At 45.2% G+C, this 21,923-nt stretch overlaps 1 protein-coding gene across 6 annotated transcripts in view; it reads left to right on the forward strand.

Moving 5' to 3' along the window:
* The window catches only part of LOC132391632 (dihydropyrimidinase-related protein 2), an 83,490-nt gene that overhangs the window by 22,146 nt on the left and 39,421 nt on the right, over nt 1-21,923 (forward strand). For all 6 annotated transcript variants that reach the window (XM_059965075.1, XM_059965083.1, XM_059965110.1 and 3 more), the window contains exons 4-6: nt 17,365-17,529; nt 20,593-20,654; nt 20,751-20,831. In XM_059965075.1, coding sequence (XP_059821058.1) covers nt 17,365-17,529; nt 20,593-20,654; nt 20,751-20,831 — 308 coding nt within the window. The remainder of the gene's footprint in view (nt 1-17,364; nt 17,530-20,592; nt 20,655-20,750; nt 20,832-21,923) is intronic.

A 21,923-nucleotide genomic window follows, 5' to 3' on the forward strand; every position in this document is an offset into this window, starting at 1 on the left:
GAGAGGGAACAGTGTTGGGTGTAACTGCAGTTTAGTAACAAGGTTGGGTGAACTAGGACTTTCTCTTTGAAGAAGGAAGAGGGTGACCCGATAGAGGTGTACGAGATAATAAAAGGCATAGTTAGATTGGACACCCAGTGCCTTTTCCCTAGATATGATTAATATGAAAGGGATGATTTTTAAGGGGATTGGAGGAAAGTATAGGAGGGATGTCAGGTGTAGGTTTTGTATATATGTCATGGTTGGGGAAAGGGAAAGGGAGAGGAGAGGGAGTGGGAAGCACCAGAGAGATATTCTGTAATGATCAATAAACGAATTGTTTGGAATCAAAGGACCTTGCCTGGCGTCTGCACCCACGCCACCCCTTGCCCCTGGCACTCCTTCTCTGCCACCTGTCCCACACTCCTCCACCCTCACCATTCCTATCATCCCTTGCTCCCACCAGATTCACAAGCTCACTGTCTGCCTCACGTTGACAAATGCAGTACTGTGTAAAAGTCTTGGGCACCCGAGTGATATAAATATTTCCTCAGGACTTTTACACAGTACCGTAGCTTCGGAGCACAAGCACATGGATGGCATAAAAATGGGGGCTGTGTGGGGTGTTGATCTTGGCATAGGTTTAAAAAGTTGGCCTGTACTGTTCTTTGTTCTTCATGACAATGAAGCTTAAATGGCCGTCAAGGTCTAACAGCCTCTCAATTTTGTACAGTGGGTGAGAATGTATAGCTACTTGTGCACATGGAATAGAACCTCAGCAACAGTTATTGCCTCTGTCAAAGAGCGGGAGAAAAGGTTAAAGTCCAGAATTAATTTCAGTTAGTTTGAGTAAAGATCATCCATTGGCTATTTCCAGTTGTCTGATTGGTAGGTTGCTATCAATGGCTGGAGTGGTGGTTACCTATGGGTTTGGGTACCCTCTGGTTTGAGCCATTACAGTGGCTTCTGTAGAGAGGAAGCACATTTCAAGTTCAAGTTTATTGTCATTTTTATTATTGAAGTCTTTATGCATAATAGAACTCTTGAGATTTGTCTTCTCCAGATTGCCATGAAATAGAGTAAAAAAGCCTGGAAGTCATTGAAAGAAGACATCACCCCTCCCCACACAAAAAAAGAAAATGGAACAAAACTCAAACCCATCACAGAAAAACTAATAGACTGCCCACCCGGAAAACGGTGACTAGAACATTAAATCCTTTCCAATGCCAAAAAAAACCAGTGACAATAACATTTAATCCCCAAACTTGTAATCCCCAAACCCCACTCTCTCACACAAAAAACTGACGGATTGCCCACACGGAAAAACACGGACAAAGACATTAGCCCCTAAATACTCAAGCCATCACTCGCACAAAAGCTAACATATCACTCACTGGGAAAACGGCAACAAGAAAGAAATCACAGAAAATATGGTCACTCAACCGTACAAATGTGTTTCACCAAATGAAACATTTCTCTGGACCAAGGTACACAAAACAGTGCATGTAACTTGTATGCAACCACGGATATCTCAAAGTTTGTTTGGGGAGCCTTTAACCTTCTTCCCTTTGTTCCTAGTTCTACTGTCCTCTCATAAGATTCCTTCAGATCTTTATCTCTTCCACTTATCACCTCCCAGCTTCTAACTTCATTCCCCCCTCCCTTACCCACCACACCTTCCCCCTCATCTGGTTTCACTTATTACATTCCAGCTCATACTCCTGCTCCTTGTCCCACCTTCTGTAAACAAAAATTATTTTAAAGTTTGTTATGTGTCTTTTCCTGGTTCAGCTCAGGATATTTGCAAAGAAAGACAACAAGCATGCTTAAGGCCCCAGAGAAACACTTTATTAGATGTGGCTCAAATGCAAGATAGAAAGGAAAAAAAAAACAAATCTCTATCGTTGTAGCAGTACAGAAATCAAAATAATTCTTACCATTCACTAAGCAAGATGATCTGGAGGGGGCCACAGATCCGACAACCTCATACGTAGTTTGTGTGTGTCTCAGTCGACGTACATTCCCAATCTTCACACCAACCGCCAGCCGTGACTCTTCTAGCACCAAGCAGGAGCCCCTTTTATATCCCGCAAAACCCCTTACACTGGTACTTTTCCATGCATTTGGCACCTGCATGATAACCTTGCCTTCCTGTGAAAAGCATGTTTTTCGCCATTTTCCACTGTTATGGCTGTAGACCTGTCCTCCCTTAACTTTCTCAAAGCACTGCTGTGGGCGTATTCTCTTGTACTTTGTCAAAACAATCCCTCTCAAAGGTTACAGCACTTTGTCTTTCAGGCTTCTGTTTTATTTTGGCGTATACCAAGCAGGAATCACATTTAACTTTTTCCTTAATTTATCATTGGTACATAGACAAAAATTGCAGTAAGTACAAATCAGCTGGAGTTACTATAATATAATTAAGCAGTGGGATTGTAATTCGAATTCTGAATAAGCGATAAGCTACAATAAACTGCATTTTTAGTACAACTAATATTATGATTAGTTCACGTCCAGTCCCCAAACTTTATTTTGAATAATACAAACTCAAAAGCAGTTAATCCTGGTTAAATTTCACAGATGTGTTGGAGGTATTGTTGCACTGGAGGACGTCTTCTCTTTCCGTAGCTGGTCTTTGCGTGTTCTTTTTCATAGTTCAGATGGTGACCTCTGCTTGGCAGGGAGGGGCCATTGGCCAGATTAATTCCAGGGCTGTTATTTCACCTGAAAGGAAGGAAAATATCTGTTATTATTGAGTCTTCACAAAATTTGAATAATTCTCGACTGGCCAATATATCTCCCTGTTCAAACACACCAGATGGTCTTGTACTGATACCCTGTAAGTGTTACTGTCTCTGTTTTTTTCACAATCGTCCCCCTTGGAAACTGGGAAGTTTGAAATGTGCATCCATCTTTTCCTTTGCAACGTGGGAGCTCTCTTTTCAGTATCTGTTTCCTCCTCTGGTTGTGGGGTACACCATCATTCTGGCCATTGGTGATTCTTGGGGTAAAGGTCTGTTGTTTAGATTGCACAAGGCTTGGGATAGTATAGTCAGTCAGTGAGTTGGTGTGAATAAACAAAGTTGTTGTTTTAAAAGTCCGTTCATTCATTCGATTAGCCCTGACAGGGCATGTCTTATACCCAATGAATTCCTCTACTGACAGCCCAATCTTTCGTGGCCTGCCCCAAGAACTGAGGCCTGTTATCTGACTGTATTTCTTGAGGGTCCCTAGATCAACCAGTTAACTTCTGCAGTTGCTTCAGCGTAAGAATCTGGCCAGTTATTGTGCAAGGAATTGCCATTAACAGCCCTGAATAGATGTCAGCCATGGTCAGCAAGTACTTGCTGCTGTGGCAAGGGTTTGATGTAATCAATCCGTGATTCTAGGGCTGGACCAGCCTTAAGCAGTCAGCTTCTCGGGAAGTGCTCTTTTAACCTGCTTTCGTCGTGTCTATCGGTAGTTGTATACCTTATTGTCCAGCCCACTCGATCATACCATGCACTTCCAAATTACCAGCCATGTTATGTGCTCGCTGTCCCAACGCACAGAATTCTGAGATGCTGACTCGATGTATCCGAGTTAACGGATCCACTTGATTATTAAAGGCAGTGGATAGAGTGGCGTCTTTCTGGTGAGATTCTATGTGGAAAACAGAGATCTTCATTTGTCAGGCTGCTGTCCAGATCTTTTTCCAAAGAGCCTCTGCCCACAAAGGCTTTCCTTGTTTCTACCAGCTCCGTTGTTGGCACCCTGTCGTCTACACCGCCATTCCGTTCACAACGGCCCCGTGAGTCTGTGTGTATGTGCAGCTGACTCGTTTCATGCTGGAATGGTAAGGTGATTGCTACCAGTTCAGTGAGCTGCGCCCGGGTTCAGCATGGCAGCTGACACCGGCTTTCCAGCAATTGGAGCCGTCCAGAAGCCAGACGTGGCATTTGTCCGCTTCAGATAACTATTCATACGCTACTCCCCCATGTAACAGGAGAGGGAAAGGTTCAAAGGTTCATTTTACTGTCAAACTATGAACCCTGATGTTAGTTTTCTCCAGGTAGCCATGAAATACAGAAAGAGCATGTGAGCTGTTGAAAGAAAAGATATCAACCTCCCCCACAAAGAAAATGAAAAGAATCGAAACTCCAAACTCCTCACCCCCTTCCTTGCACAAACACTATCAGATCACCCACAGGGAAAATGGCAGCTGGAACATCACACCCCAACCCCTCCCCTCGCAAAAAAAGAATCGCAGCGAAAGCATCAACCCCCCCCAACCCCCTCTCTCGCACAGAAAAGCCAACAGATGGCCCACACAGAAAAACATCAACATGAACATCAGACCCCAAATCCCCAATCCCTCCCTCGCACAACAAACTAACCTGAAACCAGACCTCCCAACCCACCACTTGGCAACAAGAAACACAGAAAACTGAAGGAGACCAATACAAACTACAGTCCAATAATTGTATAAATCTCAGAATTTTGAAAACATCTGTCAGCACCTAGGAGAGCTGACTTAGTCCGTCCATGAGGAGCAACCACCATGTTGTCAACCTGTAGCCTTCCGAATGCCACCAACTCAGCTACTGACCTGTGGCCTCCGTGGATAGCAGTCGCTAACCTCCTCTGCATTCGCCTTGATGCTTCGGTCTTCCCTGGATGCTTCAAAATGGAGTCAATTATGTCTCTGGTCTTCTCCTTGAGGTAACACGTGCTTGTGCAGAGCGTTAGATCATTCGATCAACCTCCAAACTGCATATCATAGGCTCCAACAGTTTCCAAAACCCAGTCAAGACAAAAAGAACATGCTGAAGAAGTAGAAAAAGTGAATTAAATGAAGAAATTGGCTACCTGGAAGATGTTGCCCAAGGAATTGTTGTTCAAGATGCTGCCATCTTGACCAGGAGGTACTGGTGTTGGGGGTTCGGCAGTTTTAGTACAGTTTCTGTCCACAGGCATTTGGGCTACACTTTTGTGTAATTTGATGACTCCTTCCAAGCCCTTATTTGCCCGCTCTGCGAGGTACCACTTCCATATCACAACAGTGGCTTGTTGCGCCCTCCCCACCCTGCTAGTGGAGCTCTCCGAGAGCACCCGCGTCAGAATGGAGAGTTCAGGTCTCGTGATCACCTCGCTTCCCTGAGTGGAGGTCTCCATTTCCACCACCGCCCAGTAGCAGGCTAGAAGCTGTCTTTCAAAGTGTGTGCATCATTTGTGCATCAGGCAAGGTGTGGGACCAGAATCCTCTGAATCAGAAGCAGGTTTATTATCACCGGCATGTGTCACAACAGCAGCAGAAGTTCAATGCAATACATAATATAGAAGGAAAAAAGCACAAAATAAAATAATAATAATAAATAAATCAATTACAGCATACGTATATTGAATAGATTAAACATTGTGCAAAAAACCGAAATAATGTATATTTTAAATAAGTGAGGTAGTGTCCAAGGATTCAATGTCTGTTAAGAATTGGATGGCAGAGGGGAAGAAGCTGTTCCAGAATCGCTGAGTGTGTGCCTTCAGGCTTCTGTACCTCTTCCCTGATGGTAACAGTGAGAAAAGGGCATGCCCTGGGGCTGGAGGCCCTCAATAATGGACGCTGCTTTTCTGAGATACCAGTTCTTGAAGATATCCTGGGTACTTTGCAGACTAGTACCCAAGATGGAGTTGACTTAATTTACAACTCTATGCAGCTTCTTTCGGTCCTGTGCATTAGTGGAATGTTCACCCCATTCTGCATTTGTCTACACTCCATGCAGTGGTGTTCTGGTGTATGAATACTTGTAGCTCAAAGGGCAGTCTGAGTGAACCAGGGGCGGGGCCTGAGCCACTGCTTCCTTAGCAGCCTTGAAGAACTGTTGTTGCTCTGGACCCCAGTCAAAAGTTGCTTTCTTCCTAGTTACTGTATATAAGGATATACACGATGAGGGGAAAGTTAGAGTTTGAAGTCAAAGGAGGGGACGGGAAGTATTAAAAGTAATGCAGGCAGTCACCTCTGTCCAACTTACAAGGAAATGTTTCAAGCCTTGTTAAAGGCAGGGGTGGATCAGGAGAGGATTGATGGTATGCCCAGGGGGGCCATGTATACCTTATGGAAATGACATTGTGGTAAAACAAACGGTGTGCTTGGTGTCCCTCCCCTGCAAGGAGAGTCCATCACCCAGGCTGTAGAGCAGGGAGAGTCACAGGCAGAGACCAGGAGCACGAGGGTCTATTCAGAATGGCCCATATCCTTCCCCCCCCCCCCCCCTCCACCAAACTCACACATAGGGCTGGGGCTAAGGAACCTGAGCAGTCAGAGAAATGAAGCCTCTCCATCGGGGGGGGGGGACTCGAGGCCTTGCATAGCTATTATTTTGTGGTGGGGAGGATACACATTGGCACGGACTAGAAGGGTTGAGATGACCAGTTTCCGCTGTAATTGTTATACGGTTATATGGATCATAACAGGGTGGTTTGGTGTGGTTCGTAGCTGAATAGCCCGACAAACCTTTGGGTCTCTTGCCTACTGGTGGGGGCAGCCATTCTGATTTTCTGATTTTGTACTTTGTCCAAGATTGCTGAATATCCTGAGACCCACTGGACTATCCGGCTCGGCCCTGTGTTTTCTGTGGATTCACTACCTATCATCAGTCCCTCGTGTGGCTTACCAGCACATCCAGGGCTCAGCTACCCCTTCGTGGGTATATTTAAAGGGGAGTTGATAGATTCCTGATTGGTCGGGGCATCAAGGGATCAGTGATGATGAATTGGTGGAGCAGACTTGATGGGTTGAATGGCCTAATTCTGCTCCTATGTCTTATGGTCTTTCCCCCGCCTCTGTGGACCCTCTTACCATGATTCTTTTTTTTTTAACCTTTTCCATCTTTTTATTATTGTTATTAATATCAACAAAATACAATTGATACATAGATAATGGGATTACAAACATACACATTTCAACTGCACATGAAAGAATACATAAGCAATGATTACAGTATAAATGAGTATTCCCAAATCATGGACGATACAATATATAAATAAACAAGGCAAATCTAGGTATATCATAATATATATAATAAAAAAAACAGAAGAAAGAAAAAGAAAAAAAATTATGCAAAAAAACTAATCTAATAATCTAATAACCAATAAAGAAAAAAAAACAAGAAAGGAAAAAGAGAAAAAGGAAAACTGGAAAAAGAAAAAAAAAGGGCTGTTTATAATAATTCACAAGAATACAAAATTATCAGTGTCGTCAACTCCGATCCTCTCAACATATATAAAATCAAAACTGGAAAATCAAATAGGCTTGAAACAGGGTCATATTACATCATATGAAAATATTGAATAAATGGTCTCCATATCTTTTCAAATTTAATAGAAGTATCAAATACACCACTTCTAATTTTTTCTAAATTTAAACATAACATAGTTTGAGACCCTTACCATGATTCATCGAAATCGTGGGCTATTTGTACATCAGACAGGAGAGTATGTGTATCGAGATCTTGCCCCATCAGCTCATGATAGAGGGTAGGGCCACGCACATACCCCTGAGACAATCTGGGGAAAGTATACTGCTTACGTCCCCATGTGAAGCAAATTTGTCCCGTGACTGGCGACAGGGGAATGGGAAAAGAACGTATTGGCCAGATCTATTAGAGCGTACCATTTCTAGTCTCTCTGTGACATCCTTTCCACTGAGGGCAGTACGTCTGGGACAGTAGCAGTTAACAGAGGGACGTACTTATTTAACTGTTGATAATTGACTGTCGTCTTCCAGCTGCTGTCTGATTTCCTCGCTGGCCAGACAGGACTGTTAAACTCAGATGTTGTCTATCTGATCACACTTTGTTTTAATAACTCTGCTGCGGTGTCTGAGAGCCCGTGTGTCATCTTGGTATTTGCTATTGTTTCACACAAACCATGGTGGTACAATACGTGGAGGTATTGTAAGAGGCTTGCTATCCCCAGTAAAACAGTTGCTTTCAAGATGCCAGATATGAACTTCCCCAAATTAGTCTGCACTGTCCGTCCCTGGAGTGCATTCATTCCAATTATATTTTCAGATAATGCAGCTATCAGTGCTCGGGCCTCCAACAGCGGTCACTCCCCAGAGGCCAATTGGACCATTGTTTCCCAGACTTTTCCTACACTTCCTTCTAAACCCTCCACTCACCCCAGAGGCCTCTGGTGCTGGTCAGGGTTTCCGCTTATGACCGAATGTTCGGCAGCCGAATGTTCAGTATTAACCTTTTGTCTGTTGCCACCTCCCCACCACAAAATAACAGCTATGTAAGGCCTCGAGTCCCCCCCATGGAGAGGCTTCATTTCTCTGACTGCTCAGGGACTTTTGCCCCAGCCCTATGTGTGAGTTTGGTGGGGGGGGGGGGGTGGGGAAGGATATGGGCCATTCTGAATAGACCATCATGCTCCTGGTCTCTGCCTGTGACTCTCCCTGCTCTACAGCCTGGGTGATGGACTCTCCTTGCAGGGGAGGGACACCAGGCACACCGTTTGTTTTACCACAATGTCATTTCCATAAGGTATACATGGCCCCCCTGGGCATACCATCAATCCTCTCCTGATCCACCCCTGCCTTTAACAAGGCTTGAAACATTTCCTGGTGAGTTGGACAGAGGTGACTGCCTGCATTACTCTTAATGCTTCCTGTCCCCACCCTTTGACCTCAAACTCTAAATTTCCCCTCATCAATCTGCCTGAATGCCTCCATCCCCTCTAGTGCCTCACCATAGGGTGTCCCACTTACATCCCTAAGAGGCACACCAGCTTTCCCTTTAAATGCGAGGTCACACTGTGATCCATCCTGTTCGCGTGCCCCTTATTCAATATCTCCTCATCTGGGCCGTCCCACCCCGACCTGCGGTAAACACCTATGTGTGTAACTATAGCCCGGAGCATTGCAATTCCTCATCTGCAGTGTGCCAAGATGCACCTTGCTGTCTGAGGCTGCTGCAGAGGGATAAATTCTTCACACTGTGCATCTGTCATTCCGCATCGGATTATTAATACCACTTTGTGTAGAGAGAGGGGGAGTAAGCTATTCACTTCCTGTGGTGAACTACGTGTGCCTGTCTGGACACACCCCCTGCTGACTGCTCCTGTGGCTCCTCCCACAGACCCCTGTATAAAGGCGATTGAGGCCTGGGGCCGGCCTCTCAGTCTCCAGGATGTAGTATGGTGGTCACGCACTGCTGGTTCCTTCTTCCAGTCAATAAAAGCCGATATCTCGCCTTTACGTCTCAGAGAGAGTTTTTGATGGTGCATCACTTCCTCCTTGGTCAAATGCACCATGCTAGCAGCCGTATCCCACAGTAAGTTAACTGGATATCAAGGCATTCTCCGTTCCTCTGCACATACTTGCCTTGAATGGCCCTCTTTACCTCAGTCTTCCATGCCCTAGTCTCTCTTTCCTCCTGTGTCATCTGACCACCCTCCCCATCCCGTGTCTGTGTAATCTCATGTCACTGCACTATTACCAGGCTGTATTGCCGAGTCCTCACAAGTAATATTTTGCTCAGGTTTCAGTGCAATAGTGGTCCTGAGGATTCCCCACCAAGTATCAATGTCCTACCAGATATCGCCATCCCAAATGTTGGGGTCTGACCCCTTAGCCATTATTGATCTCGTTGTGATAGGATCTGGCCACTGATCACTCAGCTTCGTCCTGTGCTCTTGCCATGCTCTCAGCAATTTACACTCTGGGGTGGTTTGCTGGGGTTTAGGCTCTGTCAGCTAGTTCATGAGTCAACCGAGCTCATTCAGCTGAAGTAAGATTTAGTTGCTGTAAGGTTCCAGTTCTGTCATTAGTGGCAGACAGTCTTTGCTCAGCAGCCCTGTACATGTCAAGTACAGTTTTCAAAGCAAGCTGCAAGATCCAGCAGACTATTCCATTAGATGCTTCCCGTTTGGGGAAACCCTACCTTATTTGGCAGAGTGCCTACTGTGCCCAGGATGTCACCTCTTCTGTTCTCCAACATGAAGGAGGGACGCCCTCAGACAACGTGTTGGCCACTGCAGCAAAACTATGGATGGTGTCTGCCCACCCCGGGATCTTCGACTTGGTCTCATCCTCGGATGAGACTGCTGTCTGTGAAACATGCTACTCAGTATGCCAAACCCTGCTCGCAGCGCCAATTGTAAATGAAAGTTATTTAAAAATTCATTATGTGTTCTTTCCTAGTTCAGAGGGTATTCGCATATGTATGTATATGCAAGCAAAGGAGACGACACACACACATTCAAGGCCACAAGAAAACATTTTATTAGAGCTAGCACAAAGGCAATACAGAAAGAAAAACCAAATCTTTGTGTAGTAGTACAGATGTCAAAATAATGCTTGCCGCTCACTAAGCAAGCTGACCTGGAGGGGGCCACAGATTCAACAACCATACATGTAGCCTATGTTTTTCTCTGTCCCTCTGTCCCTCTGTACGTGTGCTGACTCAGTCTCTCGGTCCCACTCGAAGTGCACCCTCTCTCAATGTACTCCTCTTAGCACTTGTCACCAACTGTGAGCTGGCCTAGGGCAAAGCTCTCTTCTTCTTGCACCAGGCAGGCGCCCCTTTTATACCCTTCAAAACCCCTTACACTGGTACTTTTCCTTGCATTTGGTACCTGCACAGTGACCTCATTTTCCTGTGAAAAACATGTTTTTCACCAGCTTCCACTGTTATGGTTGTAGACTTGTCCTCCCTTAACTTCTCAAAACACTACCGTGAACTGGTTCTCTTGTAAGTTGTCAAAACAGTCCCTCTTAAAGGCAACAGCACTTTGTCTTGCAGACTTCCATTCTATTTTAGCCTATACTGAGGAGGAATCATATTGAACTTTTTCCTTGCGCCTTCTTATTCTGGTTTCAACCTCTTTATAGTACTGACGAAAGCTCTCAGCCTCATACTTAGACTGTTCAGAGATGAAGATGAGTTTTATTTGTCTTATTTGCATTGAAGCACAGCGAAATTTGTTATTTTGTATTAAATCAAGTCAGTAAGGAGTGTGCTGGGCAGCCTGCAGGTGGCGCCATGCTTCAGGGCCAACATAGCATATGCACACAGCCCACTAACCCTAAGCTGTGCGTCTTTGGACTGTGGGACGAAACCAGAGCACTTGGAGGAAACCCATGCAGTCATGGGGAGAATGTACAAGCTCCTTACGGAGAGTGACGGTATTCCAGCCCAATCATGTACAACTGGCATTATAATGCACTGGGGTAGCTGCTGCACGACTGTCCCACCCCTGCTCATTCCTCTCCATAGATGGTGCCAAAACTGCTTTCTCCAGGTGCATGTTGCCAAAGATTTCCAGCATCTGCAAAATCACTCATGCCTGTGATTGCTTTTTGACGCAGCTTTGTTAGTTAAAAGAGGATAAATTGGTTTATGAAGCCATGGTACATGGTTCCACCTCCGACTTAAGTCTGGTTTGACCAGCATCTGGAATTCAGTCACTTACTATTTCATCTCGATCTCCAGTTCTGACCTTCACTATTCAGAAAGGTGGGGGGGGGGGAAGACGGGAGAGGGGAGAGGGGAGAGGGGGGAGAGAGAGGGAGAGGGAGAGAGAGAGGGGGAGAGAGAGAGGGAGAGAGAGAGAATAAATCTTTAAGTGAATGCATCTTGTAGAAAAAACCCATGTATTTTCAGTTCGAATGATTTTCTCACCTTGAGGATCAATCCTCTCCTCTATGTAATTAATTAAGGGCAATAAATCGGAGAGGTCATGGGTTAATGCAGCTGGTAGTATTAGACAGGTGTAAACTGTTTTCATCTTGGATGGTTCTCGATTAGTGAGGGTGTCAAAAGATTCTAGGGAGAAGGCAGGAAAATGAGGTTGAGAGGATAAATCAGCCATATTGGATGGCAGAGCAGGTCCGATGGGCTGAGTGGCCTAATTCTGCTCCTATATCTTAAGAAAGGGTGGTGGTCAGGGAAAGTAACCCTCTCCACAATTCATAAAACTCTTGGAGGAGCACTTGGGTGTATTTTGTATGTGTGGATATGATGAGGCAAATATTACTCAAGTTTTCACTTTGGGACTTTCTGATGTGTGAGTTATGACACTGAGCTTGTTTTCAGTCTTTCCCAAAGTCTGAATGTGTTCCCTCCATGACAACAGTGGTTCCCAACCATTTTACACCATGAGTCCCTTCTGTGGACCCCAGTTTGGGAAGCCCTGCATGAGAGTAACCGAGATGTCAGATGCTCCCTCCATTGTTATCCCTTCAGGTTGCATTGGGAATTGAACCTTCATTATTCCAGTGTGCATTTTGAATGTTCTCCCACTATGAGGTGGGGTTCTTCTTCCCCACCCCAGCTCCCACGCTCCAGGTTCCTAAAATGTGCTGCTAATTGCCTTCTGTAAATTTGGGATGCGTAATTTTATCTACTTATTGAGATACAGCGCAGAATAGGCTCTTCCTGCCCTTCAATCCCTGTCACCCTAATATCCCTGACTTAACCCTAGCCTAATCCTCGGACAATTTACAAAGACCAATTAGCCTACCAGCCAGTAGTTCTTTGGACCTTAGGGGTCAAGCTGGAGCATCCTGAGGAAACCTACGTAGTCATGGGGAGGACGTACAAACCCCTTGTGGGCAGTAGCAGGAATTGAACCTGGGTTGCCCATACTGTAAAGCGTTGTGCTAAACATTATATGAATCAAGGGAGTGTTCATTAGTGTTTGTGTGTGAAAATAGAGCACAGAGGAATAAAAGAGAGGGCAGTGGGACTCACACAAAATGCTCGTGGAACACAACAGGCCAGGCAGCATCTATAAGGAGAAGCACTGTCGACGTTTCGGGCTGAGACATAGAAACATAGAAAATAGGTGCAGGAGTAGGCCATTCGGCCCTTCGAGCCTGCACCGTCATTCAGTATGATCATGGCTAATCATCCAACTCAGAACCCTGTACCTGCTTTCTCTCCATACCCCTGATTCCTTTGGCCACAAGGGCCATATCTAACTTCCTCTTAGATATAGCCAATGAACCGGCCTCAACTGTTTCCTGTGGCAGAGAATTCCACAGATTCACCATTCTCTGTGTGAAGAAGTTTTTCCTCATCTTGGTCCTAAAAGGCTTCCCCTTTATCTTTAAACTGTGACCCCTCGTTCTGGACTTCCCCAATATCGGAAACAATCTTCCTGCATCTAGCCTGTCCAATCCCTTTAGAATTTTATACGTTTCAATAAGATCCCCCCTCAATCTTCTAAATTCCAGTCAGTATAAGCCTAGTCGATCCAGTCTTTCTTCATATGACATCCCAGGAATCAATCTGGTGAACCTTCTCTGTACTCCCTCAACAGTGCTTCTCCTTATAGATGTTGCCTGGCCTGCTGTGTTCCACCAGCATTTTGTGTGTGTTACTCGAATTTCCTCTGGTTTGGAAGTGGGACTGATGGGATTACTCTGCTGAGAGCCGATACAGACCCAGGTGGGCCCCTTATCTAAGAGAGGATGTGCTAATATTGGAGAGGATCCAGGGGAAGTTCGCAAGACTGATCCAGGGATGGAAGGATTAACATATGAAGGGTATTTGATGGGTCGGGGTCTGTACTCACTGGAGTTTAGAAGAATGAAGGGGGTCTCATTGAAACAAATTGAAAGGCCTAGATAGAGTGGACATGGAGAGGATATTTTCTCGAGTGGGAAGTCTAGGACCAGCGGTACAACTTATGAATAGAAGGACATCCCTTTCGAACAGAGACAAGGAGGGATTTCTTTAGCCAGAGATTCAGATTCGGTTTATTGTCATTTAGAAACCACAAATGCAATGCAGTTTAAAAAATGAGACAACATTCCCCCAGAATGATATCACAAAAGCATATGACAAAACAGACTACACCAGAAAATCCATGTAACATTTGGCAATCCCCAATCCAGAGTCCGGAGAGGCTGCTGCATATTAATATCGCTCTACCGTTTAGTGTGTTCCCCGGAAAGGAGCTCCAAATCCACCAGACAAAAACAAGACCAAAAACTAAAGCTACAAGACTTGCACAAAACCACATAATTACAACATATAGTTACAACAGTGCAAACAATAGAATAATTGATAAAAAAAAAACCAGACTATGAGCACAGTAAAAATAGTCTAAGATGTTAAAGGACTGTAAGTTCAAAAGAAATCACCACAGTTTCCACAAGTCCCCAGGGTCCTGACAGACTCGCCATCCCACGCCGGCGGCAGAAGGGAATACCCCCACTATGGACTTCCAAGGTGCCGCCTGACTCAGCCTCGCAGACACAGCATACAATGGAAGCTCCGATGAAACCAGCCTCGCAGACACAGCACACACTGAAAGCGATCTGTGTCCGTCGAACCTCCAAGCCGATGACCATCCCCTCCGGCACAGCTTCTCCGAGCTCCATCCTCTGCCGAGTGTATTAAGACGGCCCCGCCAACGGCCATCGGCAACGTGACCCCGAGGACTGGGGGCCTATTCTTCCCAGCAGAGACCCGGACCTCACAGCAGCAGCAGCAACGAAGGAGGTCTTCCTGGAATTTCCTGATGTTTCTCCGTGCTTCGTCCGTTTCCAATCGGTGGTGAATCTGTGGAATTAATTGCCACAGTTGGCTGTGGAGACCAAGACATTGGACATATTGAAAATGAAGGCTGATAGGTTCATGTTTTATCAGGGTGCCAAAGGATTTGGGGAGAAGGTAGGCGAATGATAATAAATCAGTCATTATGGAACGGTGGATCCGACTTGATGGTCTGAATGGTCTAATCTGCTCCTATGTCTTTTGGTCAATGGGTGGAATGATGTCCTTGTGGTAACTATGTTTTGCCTCCCTCAATAACAGCACTGACAATTATATAAGTGTCTTCATAAGGGATTGTTTCCTCTTGTGTCTTATAAGGCTGTCTTTGGTCAGAGAACAGGTCGATTATAGTCCTTCAATTGAAGAGCCATGATGTTTTGTCTTTCTGTCCATCCATCCATCACTTCTCTCCCAAAAGCCATCAAGCTCCTTGTCCAGAGGGTGTGTTTTCCCATTAGACCAGATAAAGGAGCAGAGTTAGGCCATTTGGCCCATGAAGACTGCTCTGCCATTTCATCGTGGCTGCTCCAATTTTCCTCTCAGCCCTACTCTTCTGCCGTCTCCCCATATCTCTTCACGCCCTTGTCAATCAATAATTTATCAACCTCTGCCTTAAACACTTTGCCTCCACAGTTGTTGTGGCAAAGAATTCCACAGATTCACCACTCTCTGGCTAAAGAAATTCCTCCTTATCTCTGTTCTAAAAGGACACCCCTCTATTTTGACGCCGTGTCCTCTGGACTTAAATTCTCCCACCATAGGAATCATCCACTCTACATCTACTCTATCAAGGCCTTTCACCATTTGATAGTTTTCAATGAGGTCACCACTCATTCTTTTGAATTCTAGTGAATACAGGCCTAGAGCCATCAAATGCTTTTCATATGACAAGCTATTTAATTCTGGAATAATTTTTGTGAACCTCCTTTGAACCCTCTCCAGTTTCAGAACATCCTTTCTAAGACAAAAGGCCTCAAACTGCTCACAGTACTCCAAGTGAGGCCTCACCAGTGCTTTATAAAGTCTCAACATTACATCCTTGCTTTTATATTCTAGTCCTTTTGAAATGAATACTAACATTGCACTTGCCTTCCTCACCACAGACTCAACCTGCAAGTCAACCTTTGGGGAATCCTGCACAAGGACTCCCAAGTCCCTTTGTATCTCTTTTGTTTTGTGTTTTCTCTCCATTTAGAAAATAGTCAACCCTTTCATTTCTTCTACTCAAGTGTATGACCATACACTTCCTGACACTGTAATCCATCTGCTATTTCTTTGCCCATTCTCCTAACCTAAGTCCTTCTGTAGCCTCTCTACTTCCTCAAAACTACTTGTCCCTTCACTTATCTTCATATCATCTGCAAGCTTTGCAACAAAGACATCGATCCCATCAGCCAGATCATGGACATATAATGTAAAAAGAACTGGTCCCAACACGGACCCCTTTGGGACACCACTAGGTACCAGCAACCAGTCAGACAAGGTTCCCTTTATTCCCACTCTTTGAGTCCTGCCAATCAGCCACTGCTTTTTCCGTGCTAGAATCTTTTCTGCAATTCAATGGACTCATGAGGCTGCTTGTCAAAGCCCTTCTGAAAATCCAAGTACACAGCATCAACTGATTCTCCTTTGTCTATCCTGCTTGTTATTTATTAAAAGAATTCCAACATATTTGTCAGGCAAAATTTTCCCTTGAGGAAACCATACTGACTACAGCCTGTTTTATCATGTGCCTCCAAGTACCCTGAGATCTTATCTTTAATAATCGACTCCAATATCTTCCCAACCACTGAGGTCAGACTAACTGGCCTATAATTTCCACTCTTCAAGCTTTCTCTCTGCTTGAAGAGTGGAGTGACATTTGCAATTTTCCAGTCTTCTGGAACCATTCCAGAATCTAGTGATTTTTGAAAGATCATCACAATCTCATCAGCCACCTTTTTCAGAACCCTGGGGTGTACACCAACTGGTCTAGGTGAGCTATCTACCTTCAGATCTTTCAGTTTAGCAAGAACCTCTTTAGTTATCGTAACTCCACACCCTTCATGAAGCCTGACACCTGAAGCTTACACCGTACTGCTAGTGTCTTCCACAGTGAAGACTGATGCCAATCTTCACCTGCCATTTCCTTGTCCCCTATCAAACCTCTCCAGCATTGTTTTCCAGCGGTCTGATGTCCACACTCGCTTCTCTTTTACACTTTGTGTATCTGAAGAAAGTTTTGGTCTCCTCTAACATTATTGACTAGCTTACTTTCCTATTACATCTTTATCTTCTTCATGAATTTTTAGTTGCCTTCTGTTGGGTTTTAAAAGCTTACCAGTCCCACTAATCTTTGGCCTATTGTATGCCCTCTCTTTGGCTTTGATGTTGGCTTTGACTTCTCCTGTTAGCTACAATTGTATCACCTTTCCCTTACTTCTTCCTCTTTGGGACCCTGTGCCTTCTGAATTGCTTCCAGAAATTCCAGCCCTTGCTTTAGTAACTTGGAATGAATTCTCCTGCTCTTCAGTCAATTATCCCTTCATGGGGAGGTGAGCAGGTAAACATCACGGGTGTCATCAGTAGTTACTGCACTTTCTACAATGTTGAGTCTGAGTTGTGTTCGGACTAGGCCAAGTAAGGACAGCCGATTTCCTTCTCCAAAGGATATTGGTAAACATTTTAACTGACCGTAGTTTTATTGATATAAATCCTTGAATTGAACTTCTGAGGTGGTGTGGTAGGATTTGAAATCGTGTCACTTGGATGAGATTAGGCTGTCAGTCCAGTGTCTCATTGTTGTGCTACTGTACTGCTCTGTCTGTGCATGGTTAACATGAGGCATTGTTCATTTCAGTTGACCACGTGCTGGTGGAGTCTGGGGTCAGCCTGATCACAGCGATCGAGCAGTGGAGAGACTGGGCGGACAACAAGTCCTGCTGTGACTACTCGCTCCACGTCGACATCACTGAGTGGTACAAAGGCCTGCAGGAGGAGATGGAGTTCCTGGTGAAGGAGCATGGTGAGTCTGTGGGCCAAGGAAGAGCCTAGAGTGTCAGCGTGAAGGGGAAAACACTCTGAGGCCTGCATGGGTGGGGGGAGGGCTAACTTTAAGGTGTTTGGATGATAGCATAATGGGAGTGGAATGTCAGAGTCAGGTTTTTTAATGGAGTGGTGGGTGTATGGGATGCGTTGCCGCGGGTGATATACGTGGCAAATACATTAGGGACATTTAAGAGACTCTCAGATAGGCACATGGTTGAAAGAAAAATGGAAGTCTGTGTCAGAGGGGAGGGTTAGATTGATCTTAGAGTAGGTTAAAGTGCAGGCACCCTTTCATGAGTGGAAGGGCCTGTGCTGTTCTACGTTGTATGCAAGGTTGTGCAGAGAACATCTCTGCACTTTAGTGACGTACCCTGCTTATATAAAAAAAAATAAATGGAAGGGGTCTCTGTAATTGGGGGTGCAGGCATCGCAGAGTTGTACAGCCTGGAAACAGGCCCTTCGGTCTGATAAACCCATCCCAACCAGATTCGAGCCTAAGCTGGTCTAGTTTGCTCTTGTTTGGCCCATGTCCCACAGCCATCCCTTCGCATAGGTCGGTGATTGGAGAATTTAGACTCTGTCACTGTGCACTCCACAGCTTCTCACTTCACTAAGTTTTGATGCTGAGTATGAACACTTGGGTGGAACTGACACATAAAGTGCCAGAACCCCACCCCGGCAGGTCAGGCGGCATCTGTATGAAGAGTTACTGCTTTGGGATGAAGACTCTTCATTAGTGCTTGAGTGGAGACTGCGATGGAGATTTCTTTAGAGTGTGCTGTCGACTGGAGCTTTGCAGCCAATGCAGGAAGTCACTGCAGGGAATGCAGCAATTAATATGCACATGGGCAAGCTCCAGTTTAAAAAAAACATGGTTGTTAATGGGTTGTCTCTGAAATGAGGAATAAGTACCTTAAGCTCGGTTGAGTTGGTGACGACGTTTCTTCTGTAGGACATCATCTCCAGCAGTGTAGCATTTCCACTACTTCACTGAAGTGTGGAGCCGGCATCACTGAAGTCATGGCTTTGGAAGGGGGGACTTGCATCTATAACCTGTCTGACTCCGGGGAGATGCAGTCCCATGGGCCAGTGCGGAGAGCTCAACATTAAGGATTGTCCTGTGAGTTCAGTTTAGAAATGGGACACTTGAGCTCTTGAGTTGAAAGGCTAGGCCATTTGGTCCATCTCATCCATGCCAACGGTGTTGTCCTTCTAGCTAGTTGTAGTGGTGTTTATATGTAGGAGGAAAAGAATGTAGAAACTGCGTAAGCATTCTGTTTGGATGCTTAATGGCTTAGTTGGGCAACTGCTCTGCACGTGGCTACAGGAAACTGCAGAGAGTTGTGGACACAGCTCAGCACATCACGGAAACCTCCGGCCCTCCCCTCCATGGTCTCTGTGTACACTTCTCACTGCTTCATTAAAGCAGCTAACATAATCCAAGACCCCACCCATCCTGTACATTCTCTCTCTCCCCCCTCCCAAAATTCAAAGTACATTTATTATTGAAGTACATATACATTATATAACCTTGAGATTTGTCTCCTTACAGCCAGCCACGAAACACAGAAACCCATTAAAACGAAAGACTATTATGCACCCAAAGTGCAAAAAAAAGCAAACCGTGCAAACAAAAAAAGTGAGCAAATAACATTAAGAAATAAAGTCCACAAAAGTGAGTTCACAGCTACGAAGCCAGCCACAGCGGATCCAGGAGCCCTTTATTGAGGCCACAGTCTCAATTCAGTGCAGAGATGAGTAAGCTGCACCAAGCAGGGAGCTGAACCCCAGCCAGTTCCTTGCCTCTGGTCCCGACACCAGATCTGGTCTGGCCAAGCAGTGGATCATTCATTGCTCTCAGTCTCGGACCCAGCTCCAACACCCTGATCTTTTCAATCTGACCTTGTGCTTAAATCAGCCAAACACTGGGTTGTTCCTCGCTCTTGGAACTGACCCTACTGCTTTGAATCGCTCTCGGGCCTGGGCCTGCCTCATCCATTAAACCTGTACCCGTTCCAGCAATGGCCAAACATTGGCTCGTTTCCCCGCTCTCAGGCCTGAGTCCCGTTGCCGCCATTCAGCCTGTAGTTGCTGTGGAGCAACCATCCCACACCTTCCAGACTTCAGTTTGCACCACAAAAATGCAAGGTCGTGCAGGCATTCCAAAAACTCAACTCCGAATAGGAAGTTGCAGGCTATTGATCAGAGTTGATCAGCAGGCAGAGATGCAGAAGCCTGAAAACGGGCACCTCCAGACTCAAGGACAGCTTCTATCCCACTATTATCAACGGGTCTTTACAATCAGATGGACTCTTGGCTTCACAATCTACCTTGTTATGCATTATCTTGAACTTTATCATTTACATACACTGCATATTTTTTGGTGGCTTTTACACTTTATTCTGCATTGTTGTTGTTCTGCCTTGTTCGGACCAATGCATTGTGCGGTGATTTGATCTGTATAACAGTATGCAAGATAAGCTTTTCTCTGTACCTTGTTACACGTGACCATACCGAAGGTAGTTTCTTGCTATCAAGAGTCCATGGTCAATGTAGATGATTGAAGGGAGGGAATACAAACACCCTGACAAGATATGACCCAGAGTAAACTGTCACAATTCAGTGTACATGCAACCTTGTATTCCTATAGAACAGGGATTCCTTTAGCCAGAGGGTGGTGAATCTGTGGAATTCAATGCCAAGGATGGATGTGGAGGCCAACTGAGTGGGTACATTGAAAATGGAGTTTGACAGGTTCTTGATTATTTATTTGGCAATACATGGTGGAGTAGGCCCTTCTGGCACAATAGTAAGGGAGTCAAAGGTTATGCGGAGAAGGCAGGAGACTGGGGTTGAGAGTCCTGATGAAATGATGGAGTAGACTCAATGGACTAAATGGCCTAGTTCTGTTCCTATGTCTTGTAGGATCGCCATTCATTGGTCTATCATTGCATCTGCCCAGGATTGTAATGCAGTTTATTGACTTAACTTCAGCCATCCAACAAAATCATCTCCTACTTTTCCCACTCCTTTTCACTAGGTGTGAACTCTTTCCTTATCTACATGGCTTACAAAGAACGCTACCAGCTCTCCGATGCCCAGGTGAGATCACAACGTTAATGGCACAGCCATTCTGGAAAGCATCGTACCTCTCCTCGGTACCTCATATCTTAATTGGCTTCCTTTGTGTTCTCACAGATGTACGAAGCTCTGAGTGCGATCCGTGACATGGGCGCCATTGCCCAAGTTCATGCTGAAAACGGTGACATTATTGCTGAGGTACGGCAGCTGGGTCGGGTCAGGGGTGGGGGGGGGGGAATGTCAGTGTACGGTTATCTGAAACAGATGAGGTGGAAGTGAGACGCTGCCATCTCCATTTTATAGTTCACTGGATTGATCAGATGGCAGTGGACTCGCATTAACTAGAGATTTCATCTGATCTGTGCTGAATAAGATTCCCATCTAAGGTGGTCTGATTTGTCTGCCTTTTGGCCCATATGCCTCCAAACCTTTTCTATCCATGGACCTGTGCAAGTGTCTTTTAAATGTTCTTAATATACCTCCCTCAGCTACTTCCTTCAGCAGCTCATTTCATATCTGGACTGCCCTCTGGGTGGAAAAATTGCCCCTCGGGTTCCTATTAAATTTATCTGCATTCACCCTAAATTTACCCCTTCTACTCCTTCATTTCCCCACTCCTGGGAAAAAGGCTCTGTGCATCCACCCTAAATGTCTTGGCACAGACTAGATGGGCCGAAGGGCCTATTTCTGTGCTGTACTATTCTATATATGCTCTGCACAATTTTATACTCCTCCGTAAGAGAACTTCTTACTCTCCTACACACCAATGAATATAGACCCAACCTGCTCAACTTCTCAACGTAAATTGGTTCATCAAGTCCTGGCAACGTCCTTGTGAACCCCCTCTGCATGTCAAATTTCCTGTAGCTGGGTGACAAAAACTGAAAATATGGCCTAGGTCTTGCCCAACAGCAACATAACCTCCCAGCTTCTACATTTGATGCCTTGACTGATGAAGGCCAGCATGCCGAACACCTTCTCCACTAGCCTGTCTACCTGTGGTGCCACTTTCAGAGAACTGTGTGCTTCCACTCTTTATGTTCCTTTGTTTAACAACACTCCCCATAACCTTACTGTTCACCATGAAAGTCCTACCTTCATTTGTCTTCCTAAACTATAATACTTTGCACTACCTCACTTGCTTACTGCCCATTACACTGCTGGCATTTAGTGTAGCAGTGAAGGTCCTCCATCTCTGTCTGTCCATACATTCACACACAGATGTAGAAGTAATGAATGTTAATTGATATTTCCGTAAGTTTTGTTTTTCACCAGTCAGGATTGTTAACC

This window comes from Hypanus sabinus, chromosome 1, assembly GCF_030144855.1.
Source record: "Hypanus sabinus isolate sHypSab1 chromosome 1, sHypSab1.hap1, whole genome shotgun sequence".
Taxonomy (NCBI): domain Eukaryota; kingdom Metazoa; phylum Chordata; class Chondrichthyes; order Myliobatiformes; family Dasyatidae; genus Hypanus; species Hypanus sabinus.